We start from the raw sequence: 20982 nt of genomic DNA on the forward strand, positions 1-20982 counted from the left end.
ATCACTATCGTAATCGCGCGGTTGTCACTTCCTTGACCGGTTTTGCAGGTTCTGCACATACTGCTGGATAATGCGCGAGGTATTTACAATGGTCAAAACTGCAGCGGAGATCTGATCGGGCTCCATGGCTATGGCGCCTGCACGGGTAATCCTGGAAAAAGGGCGCAAAAGTGTAGGAGAGCAGAGTGGCAGCGGAAGAGGTGCTGTTTGGTTCACGGTAGCCGAACAAAGGCTGAAAATGGTTGTCTTCTGTGGCTTTCACGGAGGTGGGAACCCAGGACAGACAAACATGGAGAAGCTCGGCAATAGCGGGAGAGCAGAGTTGGCGGTGGAAGCTGCGCTGCTCGGTTCACGATGGCCGAGCAGAGTTGGGTGGTGGGAAGGGTGCTACCCTCTTTCCAGAAATGCCCCTACACAGGGGGAATCCTCAGGTTGCCTACAAAACTAATTTTTCAGATGCTCCTAATTTCTTGGAACATTTTTCTTTAAAAGTGAAAATTCTGAGTTTTGCTGTGCTGGTTGTAAATTTGAGTGAATCCACTCACCTATTTCTGAGTTATTCAATAGTAAAAAGTCAGAAAATATTCAGTTGCCTTTGGGACTGCTCAGTGAGGCTACATGCATGATCAGTCACGTGCTTCCCTTTGTGCTCGTTGTTCAAGAACAGAGTACATTTTAAAATTCTTTCTAATGTGGAAAATGGGAGTGAAAAGGAAATCTATCCAAAATCCACATGAGAGCAACTGAGGTATCAGAGGATGCAGAGGGGAAAAAGGAATATTTTTTCTCTTTTTGGAGTCTCTTTGGAGGGAAAACAAAATAGCAGCAGCAGAAGTATTTCTTTGTGTAACATAATGCTTTCGTGGTAACACTTCAGAGCACACTCAGTAGTTGGACAAATTCAGCTGTGAATCTAAGTGGTAGCGTGATCCTGAAAATCCTTACTCATCTGAGCTGACCTTACTGATTTAAGGAGTTCTGCTGATTTCAGTGGGGCTACTTGTGTGTTTGAGAGTTTGCTGGATTCGGCCCTAGATTATTGCCTTTCATTACAGCAATTCCTTTAAAGACCAGCTTGAGCAACTGGTCATTAATTACCTGCCAGCAACCACATTTAAAATACTGGCCCTAAGTTGGAGGTCCATGACAAATAAAACTGGCCTAAACTGCTGGCATGAAAACTTCCTTGTAAAAACAGAATAAAAGCACAAAATCAGCTGAGTGAGACACTTCCAAGTGAAGAGGTATTTATGTGTCCAACAGCAGGAGGTGGTGACATACAATACCTTAAAAACATATACATTTATAGTGAAGGCTCCAAAAGCAATCTGCTTGAATATACATAACTCTGATTGAAAAATATATTTGTAGTTTTCAGTTCCATTTGTATTAAAAATAAATATTGTCAACCTTTTATTATGCCAATCCATTCAGTTAGAGAAAGCTTTTTTCCCCCCAATATTATTTTGAGCTAATACCAAAAAATATCCCTAGATTTTAGAAACAAATTTTCAGAAATATCATGTTTCTAGTTTCCAAATTTTGTAAAATAACTAACTTCAGGACAAAATTAAAGTTCAAACAGGGGGATTTTTCTTTTATATCTATAACTATCCTGATAAAGAAAGTAAAAGAATGTAATTGACACAAATACTAATGGGCAAAACAAACAGCAGTGTCACATGGTAACCATGGTCACATGGTAAAACAAACAGCAGTGTCTTGAAATAAGGATATCTTAATTACAAACGAAACAGATACATCAGCTCTTATTTCACTCCCTGTATGCAAATTCTTCAAAGGACATGTTACCCTTGGAAAGAAATTCTAACCAATACCTCACACAAAATCTAATGACTTACTGGGGAATCTTCCAAAATAGCATCAATTGGGCCTCTCTGAAGGAATACAGAATTTATTTCTGTCTCCACTATTGCACCACTCAAATATGAGGGTGCTGTTACATTTCTTAGATGTGACTGTGCAGGGGGGTGTAACTGCCTAGGTTAAAATAGTTATACAGCAATGTAGAAGCTCCTACTGCAGCGGCTGAAAGCATATTCTTTTCACTGCTTCTCTAAAACTCTTTGTAATAAAATGTGTATAACTATTCTCCCTTCATATTCCAAAAAGCTTAGTAACACTATTATAAGAAAGGCTAAGAGTTTGTCACAGAGGTCACGGAATCCGTGACTTCCAAAAACCTCAGTGACATTTTCCACTTCAGCCCCTGGGAGGTGAAGGGACCTTGCAGCTCCCAGCCACTGTGGGCAGTAGGGGAACCCCAGCACTCTCAACTTCTGTGGGTGGTGAAGGGGACCCCAGAGCAGCAGCAGGACTCTCCTCCCTCCCCATTTTGTCACAGATATTTTTAGTAAAAGACAGGGACTGGTCACAGGGCTTCTGTGAATTTTTGTTTATTGCCCATGACCTGTCTGACTTTCACTAAAAATACCTATGACAAAATCTTAGCCTTAATTATAGGCTATGTTTTGGATCCTTAATGGATCTTTTTCTCATAAGTAGAATTCCATTCTCCATACTTAGTATTAGGCCTCTTAAAAGTTAACTTGAAACTATGACAATTATTTCACAAAGTCAGCCAAGCACAAGCAAAAATTTCACTCCAATACTCCACAAACAAAACCCTGGGACCATCCATTTTACCTTAAACATACCCTTCCCCTACAGTATTATTTTCTTTAAGAACTAAGTTCTCTTAAAGTCATGACAAATATTAAAACCAGCCTGAAAAGTACAACTAAACAGCTAGGGGTGGGAGGAGTTGCAACACTCCTTGCCTAGAAACAGGGCCATAACACATTTTAAACCCAAATTCTTGCCACAAGGCCATGTGCAAACCATGTCTGTAAAAGGTATAAGGAGAACAACCTGGAACTGCCCTACAAATGTCTCCTTAATAGACATCTAATCAGACGCTGGCTGGGGAAGCAGACATTTATCTGACTGAATGAGCTTTTAACATAACTTTGCAGGCCAACTTTTCAATCTCCTGTCAAAATCCAGATCTGCATGTGCATGTTGGCATTTGAAGTTAATGAAAGCTGTGGGGTGCTTAGACTCTCTGCAGATCAAGCCAGTTTTATTCATGTGCCTAAATATGAATGCAGTACTTAACTATATATGCACAAGTTTGAAAGTATTGACCATGGTTCTCTTGAAAACTGCCTGACCTATTGAATTGGAATCAACCAAAATAAACAGCTAGGATGACCTTCTAGGGGTGTATCTGTACTACAGAAAAACTCTGGCTATAAAGTTTTTCACATCAGGCTTATAGAGAAGGTGACACAGGGTACCTAGTCCCTGAGGACAACTAAACCGAGCTCCCCGGGACTGGAGCAGGTGAGCCCAAACCAACTAATTAAAAAGAGCTGAGCTACCAATGGGCCTATAAAGGGCTGCTAGTAGGCAGCTGGGGAAGGAAGGACTGAGAGAGGCTGATCCCAAGGGAGGAAAAGCCACACTGGAGTGGAGCTAGTTCCTGTGCTGGGTCCCTGGAGCAAGGGGCCAGGGGCATAGGGAAGCAGATGCTCCATGAGGGGAACAGAGCTGGCTGAGGTTAGGAAGCTGCCAGGAGCTGGAATGCCAGACACCCCTGGGAGGGGTGGTTCTGAAGCCTGGGGCAAGGACAGAGTTAATACTATTTTCTGTTTATTTGATAGCCTCTGTTTAAAGTAATAAACCTCTTTGAAAAGACTGGGCATGGCAATGCATGCTGTGTAGCCAGGGAGGAGTATCGGCCCTGGTAACAGAAGGGCCTTGTCAAGACAAGAAGACTAGTGTGGTATCTGTGGAACTCATTGCTGGGGGATGTTGTGAAGGCCAAAACTAACTGGGTTCAAAAAAGAATTAGTAAGTTCATGGAGGATAGATCCATCAATGGCTATTAGCAACTCCATTATCTGTGTGTTCCTAAATCTCTGACCTCGAGATGCTGGGACTGGATGACAGAGAATGGATCATGCAATAAATTACCCTGTTCTGTACATTCCCTCTGAAGCATCTGTCACTGGTCACTGTCAGAAGACAGGATACTGGGGTTGACGGAACATAGGTCTGATCCAGGACAGCCATTCTTATGAATGTTGGCAAAATGACTGAATGGCTAACAGGTCATGGGGAGACGCCCTGACTTCAAGGAAGATTTGATCCACTAGCTCCTGATCCAGGAACTACTTGTATTTGTCTAAATTTATTATCAGGGTTTTCACTCCTGATAGGTTGCTGGCCACTAGTCATGACTTATGGGGCACTACTCAGTCACATATTTTCATGGATTTCCTTCTGCAGATGCCATGACTGGCTCTCACCAACTATGTCAATTTTGGTAGCCTGACTGTTTATTTGAATTAAAATCAACCTTTAGGATACCAGTTTTATGACACCTCTTAATCCAAAAGGATTTCAATCCTTCAAAGAACATATATGTACAGTTACTGTTCCTGATTACTGCCTGCCTTAAATGTAAAAGCCATTCTGTGTGGATGCATTGTGGTAACTACAATTTGGATCAGAAGTCATTTACCAATTTCTGACGGTCACTGGACTGCCAAAAATCCAATAGATCTCGTAGGTCATCTCTCAATCAGTTGCAATGGCAGTGTCTTTGTCTGGTTTGTAACCACTGAGACTTCAAGTCTCCACTAATACTGTGGAAGCAGATAGATACCAAAAATACTGTCAGAGCCATCAGTCCCAACAACTACAGCCTTGCTGAAACCTGATTCTTCTGGCAAATCCTCTTTGGCAGACAGAAAATGTCTTAGAATCTATCTTTGAGCTGCAAAGCTTTGAAGCAAGGTGTGTACTCCAGTTGTTTGTGGAAAAAACTAGGAGACTTTAGGTTGTTTAGGTTAAAACCAAACAACTTTAGTACCCTTAGATTGCAAAAACAAATTCTGGATCTCTGTCAAAGTCCTTGATCAGCTATATCATTCAGCTAGAGGAAAGTATGCACCCCTCCACTCTGTGTAAATATACCCCTACAACTGCCAAGAATTTTTCAGAGCACCACAGCATTGACACCAACCCCAAAGACGAATCTCTGAATTGGTACCCTATCAGAATGTATGATACATCCAGTGGTTGGGATGTGCATACATGTAGTCATCTGCCATGTCCAGAGTATATAGTCACCTTTCTCTAGAATGGACACGTTTGTTCCCAGATACACCATTTTGAACTTTTATTTCAACAGTTAGAAGTTAATACAAATAAATAATGAAAAGTTAATAAAAGGTTGATAACCAGGAAAGGCCTTACCCCTAGGTCTTTTGGGGATCAGGAAATACCTTCTTTCTTTTGCCCAATGTCATGGATTTGATGGTGCTTTACCTCAGAACAGACTAAGTTTCCTGAAGTGTGTCATCCTGATATTTCTGGTTTCAAGAGGAACCACTCTGAACTGTCTCAGTATGGATTGGATTGGCCACTTTTTTCATACAGTAGTTGCATTTCTGGTTCTCACATACCTGACTGGGTGTTCTTGGCTGTCTGTACATTAAGTGAATCTCCCTCATCTGTCCCTGCATAAGAGGGAAAAATCAGATCCTCCAGAGAGGGGAGTCACTGGCATTTTCTTCTTCTATCAGAAGAGTCTTCTTGCCCATCAGTGTCCAGATATTATTCCCCCACAGCCTCCTCAAAGGAATGGTTTTCTCCCCAGACAGTGGCACAGAAGACTATGGTAAAAATAGGATTCTACAAGGTTGTAGAATCAAGCATCAACTGTGATTGCACTAAATCTATGGCTAGTAACAGCCTCAATGACTTAACACATGCGACACTGGTGTGTCAGTTGATGTTATCTTTTCTGGTATATTCACAGAACTTAAGAGTTCCAAGAGGAATCTGTGTCAGTATCAAGCTCTGGCTGGTCTAATCCAGCATGTGTATCTTCAGTTCATCCAAAGCAACATGATGCAAGGAGAGTAGCAGTCACTGCCTTGTCGGGCCCTGGGAACAGAACATGGCTGATTGGCAACAACAGCATTAAGATTGGAACCACCAGAACTGTCAGTCATCCACTGCCAGCAGTTAAAGCAGATGTCACAGGATATACATGGAGTCCTACCGATGGATGTTTTGAGAAGAACTTTCTGGGGGCAATGAGAGGAAAGTCCTTGTTCCAGAGGCTGCATCAAACATTTCTTAGGTGGTGCAGTTCTGCAACGCGACCGGTTGACATAAGTAAATTTACACAGCTGTTTGCTCTGCCAGTTTCTAAACAGATTCACAGGCTATGTGTGACATGTGCCAAAGCAAGAAACACCAGCTCAGAATGTAGCTACCCAGATGGCATGACTCCTGATTGCTTGAGGATTTTGCCTTCAAGGCCTTCTGAGCCAGTTTAGGGCTGAACATACTGGAAGTGTCAGACATGGCCAGCAGAGCTTACGCTGGATGCCCAAGATGGTGGCAATGCTCCAATCTGCTCTGCTGCTCCTTATTTCCCCTGCATCCTACTTAACATCTCTCCTATCTGCTTGCTTTATGGATTACTGTAGATTCTATCTCTGGGCTAGCTTCCCCCTCTCTCATTTGTTTTTTTCAACATGACTGTATTCCTATTGCCAATGAAATGAAAGTCAGTGAAGGATTTCTTCAAGCCTGTGGGTGCTGCAGCATCATGATTCCAGATTTCACTGTCTTAAAAACCCTGTTATTGCCCCCTTTCATCACTTGCCAGTACCCCAGAGATGACCTGGCCAATTGACCACACAGCGGGAATACAGATCTCCCAACACTATATAGAGCCTAAATTCAGGGGAAGGCAGAAGAGGATTCCAATTAAAATCCATTGGTGCTGTAATGTCAGAAATACCTCCCTTTCCTGGCTTCACTTCTTCCTTAAATTGTCTTTTTACAACAACAGACTATGAAGTCCAGGTTATGTTTTAGTCGATCCTTAAGAACAGACTGTGCCAGGTTTAAACTCTTAGTTTTTTGAAGTGTCCCTCATGGTCTCTTTTGGGTGGGGTACAAATAGGCGGAGTGGTGAGGGGAGTGAGGCAGTAGGGAATGCATGCACACAGAAACCTCATCTCCCTCACACCAGCAATTACTTAATTGGAATGGGAGAGGCCAGGACCCAACAAGATGTTCAAACTAACTCTGTCTTATTAATGACTATTGAGACCTTTTCATTTAGCTTCTTTTGAATAATACATGGGTTCTAATCATTCTAAATCACGTAACTATTCCCTTTTTTATATACAAATAAATTATTCTCATTAGATTAATTATACTTTAACTTAATTAGGTAATTTGCAATTGCATTTCTCTGTGAAGTTCCACTTTCACATTTTTTTTTTAAGATCATAGTTCAGTTTGGTTAGTTGAGTGCAATTAAAGGTTATGGATCTTTATATGGATGTAGAACTGATGAATAGTGATCTTTGGGTACTATGCTGATTTCTGACATCTTTTGTTTCCTATCTTTCACTTTTGAACTGAAAACAACAAAATTCTAAACTGACAGGTTTCAGAGTAGCAGTCATGTTAGTCTGTATCCGCAAAAAGAAAAGGAGGACTTGTGGCACCTTAGAGACTAACAAATTTATTTGAGCATAAGCTTTCGTGAGCTACAGCTCACTTCATCGGATGCATTCAGTGGAGAGATTTATATACACAGAGAACATGAAACAATGGGTGTTACCATATACACTGTAACGAGAGCGATGAGGTAAAGTGAGCTATTACCAGCAGTAGAGCTGAAGGGGTGTGGGGGGGAAGAGAATCTTTTGCAGTGATAATCAAAGTGGGCCATTTCCAGCAGTTGACAAGAACGTGTGAGGAACAGCGGGTGTGGGGGACGGGGGAGGGGGATAAACATGGGGAAATAGTTTTATTTTGTGTAATGACCCATCCACTCCCAGTCTCTATTCAAACCTATGTTAATTGTATCCAGTTTGCAAATTAATTCCAATTCAGCAGTCTCTCGTTGGAGTCTGTTTTTGAAGTTTTTTTGTTGAAGAATTGCCACTTTTAGGTCTGTAATCGAGTGACCAGAGAGATTAAAGTGTTCTCCAACTGGTTTTTGAATGTTATAATTCTTGACGTCTGATTTGTGTCCATTTATTCTTTTATGCAGAGACTGTCCAGTTTGACCAATGTACATGGCAGAGGGGCATTGCTGGCACATGATGGCATATATCACATTGGTAGATGTGCAGGTGAACGAGCCTCTGATAGTGTGGCTGATGTGATTAGGCCCTATGATGGTGTCCCCTGAATAGATATGTGGACACAGTTGGCAACGGGCTTTGTTGCAAGGATAGGTTCCTGGGTTAGTGGTCACACACCACACAACAGAACCACTGTGTGCATCTTTAAGCATAAGCAGTCAAGTCCTTTTTGATGCTCGAGTCTAATACAATCCTACAACATAAAACAAGATAATTCCTGACCACTATAATAACTACTCATCCCAAAGTCCCTTTAGAAGTGATCACTTGAAAGAAGCAGCCTATTTCCAAACAAGCTAGGTTAATGACCATGAATGTTGAACAGTTTCAAAGTTTGGTGTTTCTGGCTGTTCCCCTGACAGTTTATCATTAAAGCTAATCATTCCAACATCCTGAATGTACAGCTGATTCTCTGCTTCCTCAACACAATGGGCTACATTTTTTTGCTATTTTTCCTGAGAGATGTAGCACAGAAGGTGTGGGTCAGAGTCAGGGAGACAGAAATACAGCTTTATGCCACTTTTGCATTGCCGAGATTCTGAGCTACTGCGGGGCTGAAACAACCCCTGGCGTAGGACAGCGTACTCCTGGAGACTGCTCTGAAGCCCAGAACCCCATAGTGATGTGCACCGTGACCACCACACCCCCTCATGCCTCTGGCCTACAAACACCACTGTGCTGGGAACTTATGAAGTGGATAACATAGAGCTGCTTTACCTACAATAGGGAAAAAATTTCCCCCATACAACCGTGGCTCATTTATGGTGGTATATAGTGGCTGGAGTGGGGACCATCATCTGGCTTAGTGTTTCTAACCTTTGCAGTCTTTCAGTATTTCAGCACTCTCATGTTTTAATGTAAGGTTTCAGCGGTCTAAATGTTAGAGGGCCCCTCTAAACCAGCTAACATTGACTGACTCCTTACTTTCCATCTAACCAAATGTTTAGACATCATGGGGAGATTTCCAAATATGCAAATGAGAGTTAGGCGGCCAAATGATTTTCACTGGGTAAAAACACCTTTGTTCCTTTGAAAATCTCCCCCTACAATAAAAAAGTACACTTATTTCATACATGAATAGCAACAAGTTCCCTCCTATTTTATCACAAATGCATACCATAATATAATGAAACCAACTTCATTCCTAGCTTTATGTCAAGGTCCAACTACTAAGCCAATGATCCTCCAAAAAAAACGTACTGGAGCTTTCACTTGGAATGAATTAGTTGATGGACTCCCCTCAAAACCATGTCCTCACTCCATTATGGCACTCTCTCTTTTTCCTCTTTCTGTCATGATGCCCTTCTTGTCACATGGACATTCTCTCTTTTTTCCTCTTTTACAAGTTTTTGCTGACTCTTGAGTCATTCTCCCCTCTAGACTTGCTGGTAGCTCTAATCTGCCTACCTCACTAAGAGCTACCTTGGTTCCACCCAGTAGACATCCACTGGTTTCACCCAAAGTTCAGCTGAATGTTACAGGAGAAGCCTGGACTGGGTGGCAGCCTGAGTTTTCAACTTGGTACTGTACAAGTGAGCTGCTCCTATAGTGAGCTACAATAGAGGCACTATGACAGGGAGGGAAGGTGGATGGCTTTCAGTGAGCCACCTCCAGCTGTACCTAATGACATGGCAACGTATTTTCAGAATGTGTGTAGGAGACAGGGATCTGCATCCCTTATAACTCACCCCACTCACACTGATCCACTCCCTTACTTCTCCCTGAACTAGTCTGGTACTCTCAGTTTGGGAAACACTGTTCAAAACATTGAAACACATAGTAACAAGCCAGTGATCTGGAACTGCAAAATCAAGGTACCAGTGGGTTGTCCAGCCAAATGTGCCATGGTGGCACTACCCAAGAAGCCACTGCCTAACTCATCACACATTTCTAAATGTCTTATGTGCCATTTAGGGTACTTCTCTCATTGATTCACATTCTGCACCACTAACTGTTCAGGGCCATAACTAGATGCAACAGAAAATACAAGGATAAACCTCCAACAAGATAGAACACACTGACAAATCATCCTGATACCTCCAAAAAAGACCACAAGGACAGCAATCAAAGAGGAAGACATATATGGACCCATCATGGGAGCACAAGTAATATAATATCTGCATCAAATAGTATCTGCAGTCTGTACATACATTGCTGCTCCATTAGCATACAGGCTTTTGTGTCCCCAGTGACCACCCTTCCAATTTGGCTCCTCAGTGAGGTGTGCATTTTCTAGGGATGGTGCCAACTCTTTTATTCTTTTTTTCCAGAGTGTCTTCATGTTTAACGTTTACATGAGTATAGATATATTTCCCTATGATTTAGCATTTGACTTATGGGATATGAAGTGTACCTGTGACAAGTTGCTAAACCAAATTCATGATTTGTAGAGACAAAACACACAAAGTGTCCACTAGAGGTTCACTGTCCCTCGACAACTGCACTGTCCCTCGACATATACTTCCAGATTCCTGACCAGGACTTTGGAACAAGCGAAAAAACAGTGAGTTTAGTGCCTGCAGGGGCAGAACTTTGACATAGGGCCATCATCTGCTCTTGGTTACTTTGACGTAAATATGGATTAATGCTATTGGAGTCAATAAGTTATTCAAGATTTATGCTGGTATTTCCAAGAGAAGAATTTGATTCATAATCAATAAAGCTCACTACGGAGATCCCATGCTTTGTAGCAGTGGACCCTCAAGTTCCTCTGCTGTCTCCAGATCCTCTGCATGAAAACAGTCCTCCTCACACAGTTTTTGGATTATAGGGACATCAGAAATCCTACGTATTTTAACTGTGCAAGTGTAGATGGGATACTAAATCGATGAATGAAGTGGGAAAACATGGAAAATATCACAAAGTCATGAGAAACAGAAGCCTGGAACTGCAGTGAAACATACAGAATCAAGTTGATTGTGGGGCCAGATTTTTGACAGCTGCCCTTGACTTTGCAACCACAGATTTCTGTGATCACCACATCTGAATTTGTGGGCACAAACCAGACAGGCATATACAAATTCATCTGCACGGGCACATATGAATTTGAGAGGTAGGTTAAGGACACTCTAAAAGTTTGGGCCACCATATTAACTGCTACAGTATACCATGCAACAGCCGTCTCATTATTGCAGACTAATGGAATGCATTCCAACAAGATCCAGGAATTAAACATGGGATTCAAAATACAAAATTACACACTACATTGGAACCAACCAAATATAAAATGTCACCAACTGAGATTTAGAAACCACACAGTGAAGTACACAAACAAATGAAGTTATGCCTGGTTAACTATACCTTCTATTTTTATTATTACCATTTCTGTGCACCATCCCTGTGGTTGTTTTGCTTAAACCCAGTGGAGCCAGAAGAGGAAATTAAAACAATATACAAAAATATATGTACTGTATGGCTGTGGTTCCCCATTGCGCTCCCCAACTAAGATTAAATTTATTCTCCCTCCCTATATTTTCCAGCGGGGATTACATAATAGAAAAGTCAGAAAATATGAGTTATCAGTTTTAAACTAGAAGAAGAGGCAGCTCATAACGTTAAATATTTTTGGTTCCTTGGGACCAATTACATCTGGAAATATTTTTTTGTAAATCTAGCAAAAACAATCTATCTAAAGATATAATGATACCATCACCCTCAAATTAACTGAGTGCTTTGCATCATTTAAGCACATGACTGGCTTAGTATTAAAAAGGTATAGCCAAACCTACCAAAGCCTTTTAAAATACTTGTCTGTTTCAAGCCACAAGGAAGATAGGGGGAAGGCAGATGGACAGCCTATAACTACTTACTAGGAAACAGAATCTTAGCTGTTCTGTCCTGGTACACACACAAGACAATCTTTACTTGCCCACCCCCAGGCAGCAAGCAGACCTCGGTCAATGTTGTTAACAATAACAAACACGTCTATGAAACCTTTTTACATATAGTGATATTCACCTTCCTCCTTTCCCAACAGAGACACAGCAATTTGGAAATTTCCCTCCCAGAAGGAAAATTTTGCAAAAATCTGAAAATACCGCCCTCTCTCTTTGTTGTGATTAACAAATTGAAATGGAGACCAAGTTCTACATGGTAGGTTAGTTTCTTTTGCTTGAACAGAGGTGTTTTGCCAGTAGCAGTTTTTAAATTTTTAATCACTCAGATAGATTAACAGCAAACGTGGAAAATGCAAGGAAACCTATCTATCAGAAACTCACCGTAATGCATGTAACCATTGCCTTTGGTAGGATCCAGCTGAATAGCCTTCAAGAAGTACTTTTCTGCCTCACTCTTGCGGCCCTTAAAAAAAAAAAAAAAAAGGAGAGAGAAAAAATGGATTATCTTAACACTGAGTCACCCTGGAGACATCCTGTACAGTCTACCACATGCTCCACACTTTCCAAATTCCAGGCACAAGAACAACACAGTTACTATTATCACCAGATTCAACCTAAGTAAATAGGAATTAAATGGCAAAAAACTTCATTAAACAGATTTAAAGTCCACACATTAATAGATTCCAAGGCCAGAAGGGCCCTCTGTGATCATCTAATTTGACCCCCTGTATAACACAGACCATAGAACCACTCTGAAAAAAAAATCTAGAGCAGGTATTTTTGAAAAAAAAAAATTCCAATCTTAATTTAAAAATTGTCATTCATGGAGACTCCACCATAACCCATGGTAAATTGTTCCAATGGTTAACTACTCTCACTTTGCCAAATTCAGACTGGAAATAAGAGTAAATTTTTTTAATCTGCAGCTTCCAGCCATTGGATTGGATTGTACCTTTGTCTACTAGACTGAGTAGCCCATTATCAAATATTTGTTCCCAACGTAAGTACTTATAGCCTGTAATCAAGTCACCCATCACCTACTTTTCATTAAACTGAACAGCTTGAGCTCCTTGATTCTCTCTCTCTTTAAGACATGTTTTCTGGTCCTTTAAATCATTCTTGTGGCTCTTCTCTGAGCCCTCTCTAATTTAATCAACATCCTTCTTGAATTGTGGACACCAGGACTGGACACAGTATTCCAACAGCAGTCACAGCAGAGTAAAATAACCCCTGTACTCCGATGACAGCTTGTGCCCTTCCAGAACATAGAGTTCTGCCAACACTCAAACTTCAGAAAACCAAGAAACACAAAGTTAGGGTACATACCCAGGTAATCATCTTTTTGCCTCCCTGGAGATGGCAATAGCTACAATCAATTATCTGCATACACTACAGCTGGATTTAGTGTGAGACTTGTAGCTGTACTGAGTGGTGGAAGCAGTAGGTGGGGCAGTTTGGTCGAGGTGTATTCAGAGATGGGGATTAGTTTGAGGAGCATCACAGAGCTGTGATTGTGATAGGAGAGTGTGCATCTTGAGGAGCTAGTCTGCATCATTTTATTGAAAAAAATGTGTAGTTTTTTCACTAGCAAGGCCCTGGGGGGCAGGAGGTCTTGCCACAGAAATTGTCAGTAGGGAAGTAAGATAAAAGACTTGTCTACAGGTGTACTGAAGGGTAAGGGAAAGCACAGGGTTAGATGGTATCCTGTAAGTATGAAGTGGTTGTTAAATTTCACAGGTGCAAGCAATCCAGCAGGAGAGTAGGCTATGGCTGTTTCTACACTTAAATGCTACAGCAGCACAGCTGAATGAGAACACTCCAAGGAGATGAATAGAGCCTGAAACAATAGTTCTGAAATATGTGAATGGCTCCATTCATGTCAGCAGGTGTTTTGCTCCTCTCTCCCCAGTGCTAGAAAGCCTGCGATATGCAACAAGCATACCCATTCTCAGCTCCTTCCCCAGTGTCTACAGAGTGTTCTCAGTGCATGCTCCAGTATGCCTGTTCTCATGCACATGCAGAGGGGAGCTTCCCCAGATCCTGTGTGCATAGCAGGGGGCAGGAGGGAGAGAGAGAGAGGCTCAGACCCCTCAGAAGAACATGGGCCCCAGATCTCAGCTTAAATGAGGGTGGCCAGACCACCACAGATGGACGACCGCAGATCGTGGTACACCCTTGGGAGGGCAATGTAGGGCTGACAGGCACCTCTGCCCCTATTTTCCCTTTGTCACACACCCCTACACCTACACCCCCGCCCCTCCTGGCTCCCTAACTCCTCTCCTATCCACCCATCCCCATTTATTCTCCTCTCCATAATCCCCTCACTACACACCAAATCCCTCTCTCCCCATTTCTAACTACTCTTCCAGCACTAATCACCCTCCCCTTTCAGCCAGCATTTGCAGGTATCATTTTATTTTATTTTCATAAATCGTTTCAAACATTTTCTGCTATATTCAGATTAAATCCATTTCCCCAAAATAATTTAAAAAACCCACACTCCTTTGACAGCAGCAGAGTGGAGCAATGTGCCCATTTTCTATTTCAGATTTCTACCTTGAATTAGATTTGAACTCACAGTGCCCATTTGGTGCTCAGAGTAATGGCTGAAACAGTCCCTCAGCTCCTTACAGATCCTGTGAATCTTAGGTGCCTCTTAACACTCTTGGGTGCTCCTTTTTGCACATGTGCAGTGTAATGCATTAAGTGTATCCCTCACACTTGCTTGCTGGAACACTTAACTGGAAAAGCAAACTCTTCTAACAACATTTTAATTTGGTTTCCCCTGGAGGGCTGGTTGGTGTAATACTCTCTGTTGGGATAACCTTTGAGCGTTTGAGACTCTGGTGTGATTATCTGAGCTCTGGTTTGATCTCTATCTGTGTGCCAAACTACATTGCCAGAATGTATCAAATTTAAGAAAAGCTGTTTGCCCCCCAAGGCTGTATCTCAGGAACATCTTGTTCAAATGATCCCAAACTTAGATCACTGACCAAACCCTGCATCCCCCGAGACACACGAAATTTCAAGGGAATCCAAATAACCATATGGATTTTAGAGTTCTTACAAGAGTCAAGCTTTAAAACAGAAAGCCCGTCTTGACCCTAACTACAGCAGAGCTGCTGGAACATTCCAGGGTTACAAGTTTTGTGGTTGACTATTTTATGCTGCTGATCTCCAGGCACACAGATAAATGTGGTCAACGCTATCAATGTTCAGGATCTAAGGAAAAGGTGGAAACCCATTGTAATAAATATTGTAAAGGATCTTGGTAAACTGTGAGCTAACTTTCTGGACAAGTGCCAGGATAAGCATAACTCCAAAACAAAACTGTGGTATGAAAATGAAAGTTAGATACACTCATATGCTAAAAATACACACACTGATTTAATCACCTAGAACCGTGGACACAAGATTTTGTAAAATCTCCTATATTTGTGTTCTACGTTTATGTGCAGAGATATTAAAGTGCTACTCTCTTTCACACTCATATTAAAAAAAAGATTTCATGGGAAGTAAGAGCTTTGCAGGTCAATATAAAAGTGATACCAATCTTTTAAGGAAAATGTCTTCGACCTGGTAAACTACCAAAGCTATGACGAGAAAGGCAAGGGAAAGACACAGAAACAGACCATGATTTTTATTAATAAAAATCAACAGTACCTTTTGTTGTTTAGTACTCCAAAACCACTAAAACCAAGCACTATCATGAGCCCAGGGACAGAGGAAATCTACGGCTTATTACTCTTTCCTCATGGAGAAAATAACCAAACTGTATTGTACCAATAGTTTGGTATCCTGTCTCAGACACTAGCCAGTATCAATTATGCAATAACATGCCTATGACTGCAGTTTATTCCTAGTCCCAAGCAGAGAGTTGGTTTGTATTGTGAGACATGAGCACCTCAGAATTAAAATGACTTATTTTAACTAAATGCAGCTGATGTGGAAGTAAGACTTCTTGATCTGTAATTCTCAGGATTGCCCTGAGTGCCATTTTAAAGATACATACAACATAGCCTACCCTATAATCACTTGGTATAGAAGCAGATTTTAATCAGATTGAGTATTGCATGCATTCTGTACTGCGGGCATCTATCGCATAATGTAACATTCAAACAATAACAAGAATTGCTCATAATGATCACTACACCAAATCCTCAGCCCACCCCTCCTCAACAGCCTGAGAAGAGAAAAGGGGCTTTACAGTGAATCCAGAAAATTAACAAGTGCAGGTGAAGATGGTGGGGACAAATTCCAAAGTCAAGGTCCCCTCTCAGAAGCCTCCTCATTTATACTTCGGGGGATCCATAAAGTATCCCTCATGAAAGGGAAGAATTTGGCCCTTATTGTCCAATAACATTATCCTCAGTTTCCAGTCCTCATACTTCAGACCCCTTGTCAAGCCCCTGAACAGATTTTGGAAAATTAATCCTTCCCAATTACCCACAATGCAACCGACTGCTACCTCCTAACCACTGCAATCGCATGATAGATGAGGCTCTTTTACATTTAGATGCTGAAGCACCTTTCATCCCAAAATATTTTTCAAAATACATCGTACAAGTGTACAGCAATCCCTTCCTCCACCAGTGAAATGGAGCTGCCTCTGTGGGAGAAAGGCAGCAATTCTTTTTAAACAGCACGCAGCAATAGTTCAGCGCAAGAAGTGAAGAAGAATGGTGTATCCAATTGAAACTACCAGGGGAATTCAGGTAGACAGAGTAATTATTCAAGTTCAAATTGGTTCAGGATACTAAGTTAACATCCTTACTCTGGCAAAAAGGGTCATGTCACAAAGTTCAGCCTGGAGACTCCAAAATTGTAGGCACAGACTGCATGTGTCACTAATGCCAACAGAATTAACATTTACAGATCATGCATCATTGCTCTTTTAACAGACTAATACAATTAGTCTTAGCAGACTGCATTCTGTCTTATGCATACTCAGGTTGCTATTTCCACTGAAAAAAGAACAGTTCACTGAAGGTAGTCATAAAATATTAATCTTCTGCTTATAGAACTATGTCTATAAGACCACAAGCATTTGTCAAATATAATTTACTTTCATCTATTCAGTTCACCAGAATATGTTACTAATATATTCTGTTTGGCACTTTCCAAATGTAATACTGCACCCAGCTTAAGTCATTCAGGGAAACAGAGTACATAATGGCGACAGGTGCCCATACACATAGCATCAATAAAATGATTGTTATTGAGAGGCCAAAATGCTCATTAACAAAAAGAGGAAAAAAAGTCATACATTACATCACCCGAGGCATAAACTGAAGTGAGAGCAAATGAACAGTGCAGAACCATTTATCCAGGTTGGCCATCATTTTAATATATCCACATTTGTCAAAAAATGATTAAGAATGTTCTCTTCCAAAGTGACACTCTGAAGGAACTGGCATCAAACTCCACCTAAAGAGTCCTCTTCCATGCCATCTGTGTACTGCTAAAATGTCAATATATCAGCACACATTTTGTAAGCTTTGTTTAGGTGTCAGATGATATAAACCCCAGTCATTTGACAGAATCAGGCTATATCACTATTAAACGTTGGCATTTATCAAACTTACATTTTCTACTAGCCACTGGAAGTACTCCTTTGCTAGCACAAGAGGATGCATATGGTGAAACAGTCAGGTTTAGAGGACAACACCTATCCTTTCCCCCACTCTATTGTAAGGATTCAGTGCTAAGTAGAACACAGGATGGAAGGGAATAGGTTCAAAATTTTAAGGGAAATACATAATTAGTTATTAAAATAGTTGAAACATTAAATTGCTGTGGACTGGCATATTGCGTGCATATTCATTTTTATGTACAATGACCCCTACAAATGAAGGTATTGAAGATCACTGGAAAGCTCTCAATTTTTAACAGCGAGGGTAAGCAGTTGTATACGTATATACACATGCCTTGGAAACCTCACAAAGTGAAAATACAGCTTTATAACTGCAGGACAGAGTCCTATATCCAAGATAAAATGGTTATTCATAAGATTTTAATGGGAAGACTCAGTGGCTCTGAGAATTACAAATGGGATAAAACATGCCTTTCAACTACAGGTCACCAGTTCATATGCAGTCCAACTCAGTAGCAAACAGAAGTGCGTCATATGACAGCTTCTTCGTTGCTTGTGAGAAATGAGTAGACAGTCTTAGCCCACATTCTAATGGAGAAGTGCCAACTTCTCTCTCGCTCTCTCTCTCACACACACACACACACACATCATAACTGATACTAATTGGCATGTCAGTGAGGGAACAAGAATTCAATCATCATAAAAATTGTATTATCAACTGACTTCTGGAGGGGATTCAGCCAGAAGTGGGGTGAAGGCACATTAGAAAGTCAGTTTAGAAAAAGCTTGTACTGCTCCTATCCACACTATATTTGTCTGGGCCTTATCCAGATGTCCCTAATTCAGGCAAAATACCCATTCAGTTCAGTGAAACACTTCCATGTGTAACGGCTCCTTGCTCATGTTGCTCGAGCATAAATAGAAGATGGGAGTATGTCCACTGCTATCACTCCAGCATCCCATGTGAATTTAAAGACACCTCCCCCCCATCAAATTCTAGGTATCCATTTTTGAATATGTTAGCTGTAGTGTTTATCCTAACTGTCATTTCTAACAGATTATGGGCCTCATTCTACAAATATTGTCAGACACAGTGCTCAACTGGGCCTTCAAATAAAAGACTTTGAAGTTACCATGACTGAGGGAGTGACTGGAGGAAAGTTAGTCATTTAAGGAAAGTACACATCTATCCAAATCAACTGGCATGTATTTCCTTGACTAGAACTCTCCCTGCCCCACTCAGAAATAAGGGAAAAAGCCAGCAACAGCAATTTCTCCTCACTCTGCTGGTAGAATTTGTAAAGCTCATGTTGAGACAGCTGATGTACTTCAAGCTGCTAGAAACCTTAAAATCCTAAACAACTAATAAAACTGGGAGAGGTTAATGCAGTTAAGCAGTTCTGAATAATGTACTTTCGCAGATTTATATGCACTGCTAGCTACCAGTAAGGTGGCTCCCTCAACCTCATTCATTTAAGAAATGGGTGTCCATTAAAAACATTAAGAATCCCCTCTTTTCTCCTCAAAGATACATATTTGCACCATGAGAGTTACATAATTGTACTACACATTATTTTGGAAGCATGCAGCATGGCAATAGTTAGGGGGATGAATTTTAACATACAAACAGTCCTAAATTCCACCCCCAAAGTTCCACCATAGCTGAAATTGTACAAGGCTTTAATAAGTGAAGAAGCAAAAGTCCCTGTTTTGCATAGCCTTATGCTGGTGAGAGTTTGGTGGCACAGTGGAAAATTAAATCTACGCATCAAGCAAAATTGACTCTCATTCCCTACGACCAGTCCTCTTGATTCCTCTTTATGAACAATCACTTTTTTTTCCAAAGGACTAAACAATTAAAATAACTTTTTGAGTAGAAAAAAAGTGACAACAAAGACTAGAGAGTAGGGGAAGCCAGAGTATTTTACATATCTTCTTTTGTATTGCTGAAGGCTTCTGAATGCCTGTATGAAAGATAATGATCCCAACAACAGAAAGGGTAAGTGTGTGTGAGGCCACAGGGTCTGTGAAAGACTTTTGCTTCTGCTTTCTGGAGGGGAAAAAGAAAAAGAAACCTGTTCAATGAACCACCTTCTTTGCCTTATTAAAATGGGTGGGTGCTCCAGGGCTGGAGCACCCACAGGAAAAAAATAGTGAGTTCTCAGCACCCACTGGCGGCCTCGCTGATCAGCGTCTCCCCCTCGCTGCAATCAGCTATCCAGTGGCAGGCAGGAGGCACTGGTGCGATGGGGGAGGGGGTAGAAAGAGGCGGGGCAGAGGGGAGGCCTTGGGGGAAAGAGGTGCAGTGGAGGCAGGGCCTGGGGTGGAGTGGGGTTGAGCACTCCCAGGGAAATGACAAAATCGGTGCCTGTGCACAAGACAATTAAAAACATGAATATAATGGAACCACATAGATATTTACATGTACTATTGAGTAATTACGTGATCTAATTCAGGATCGGCAACCTTTGGCCCCGGCGGGCTGGGCCAGTTTGTTTACCTGCCGCGTCCACAGGTTTGGCCGATCACAGCTCCCACTGACCGCGGTTCACTGTTCCAGGCCAATGGGGCTGTGGGAAGTGGCAGCCACCACATCTCTCGGCCCACGCCACTTCCCGCAGCCCCCATTGGCCTGGAGCGGCAAACTGCGGCCAGTGGGAGCCGTGATTGGCCGAACCTGCGGAAGCGGCAGGTTCCTGGCGGGCTGCGTGCCAAAGGTTGCCGATCCCTGATCTAATTCTTGTAAACTTTTTACTCAGGAAGGTCTGATACTAAGCAGTCCTCTGGATAAAAACCCATATTGAGGAGGTGAAGGGGATGTAAGTACCTACCTGGACTGATTCCACTCTACCTAGCCATCCTGGGGCCAGAGGAGTTTTGTGCCCCTGCCAATTACTGGGAGGCATACCCCTGCTTGTCTCCCCTTGTGCATGTCTCCCTTCAAAGTGTTCTGTTCAATACCATATCATCTAGTCCAGTCCCCTGCACTCATGGCAGGACTAAGTATTATCTAGACCATTCCTGAAAGGTGTTTGTCTAATCTGCTCTTAAAAATCTACAATGATGAAGATTCTACAACCTCCCTAGGCAATTTATTCCAGTGCTTAACCACCCTGACAGTTAGGAAGTTTTTCCTAATGTCCAACCTCAACCGCCCTTGCTGCAATTTAAGCCCATTGGTTTTTGCCCTATCCTCAGAGGTTAAGGAGAACAATTTGTCTCCCTCTTCCTTGTAAGAACCTTTTATGTACTTGAAAACTATTATGTCCCCTCTCAGTCTTCTCTTCTCCAGACTAAATAAACCCTGTTTTTTTCAATCCTCCCTCTTAGGTCATATTTTCTA

General features: G+C 41.7%; 1 protein-coding gene across 2 annotated transcripts in view; it reads right to left on the reverse strand.

The window, feature by feature from the left end:
• The window catches only part of TMTC2 (transmembrane O-mannosyltransferase targeting cadherins 2), a 361794-nt gene that overhangs the window by 51294 nt on the left and 289518 nt on the right, over positions 1-20982 (reverse strand). For both annotated transcript variants that reach the window (XM_074941959.1, XM_074941960.1), the window contains exon 9: positions 12428-12509. In XM_074941959.1, coding sequence (XP_074798060.1) covers positions 12428-12509 — 82 coding nt within the window. The remainder of the gene's footprint in view (positions 1-12427; positions 12510-20982) is intronic.

The sequence above is a fragment of the Natator depressus genome, chromosome 1 (assembly GCF_965152275.1).
Source record: "Natator depressus isolate rNatDep1 chromosome 1, rNatDep2.hap1, whole genome shotgun sequence".
In the NCBI taxonomy this organism is placed as follows: domain Eukaryota; kingdom Metazoa; phylum Chordata; order Testudines; family Cheloniidae; genus Natator; species Natator depressus.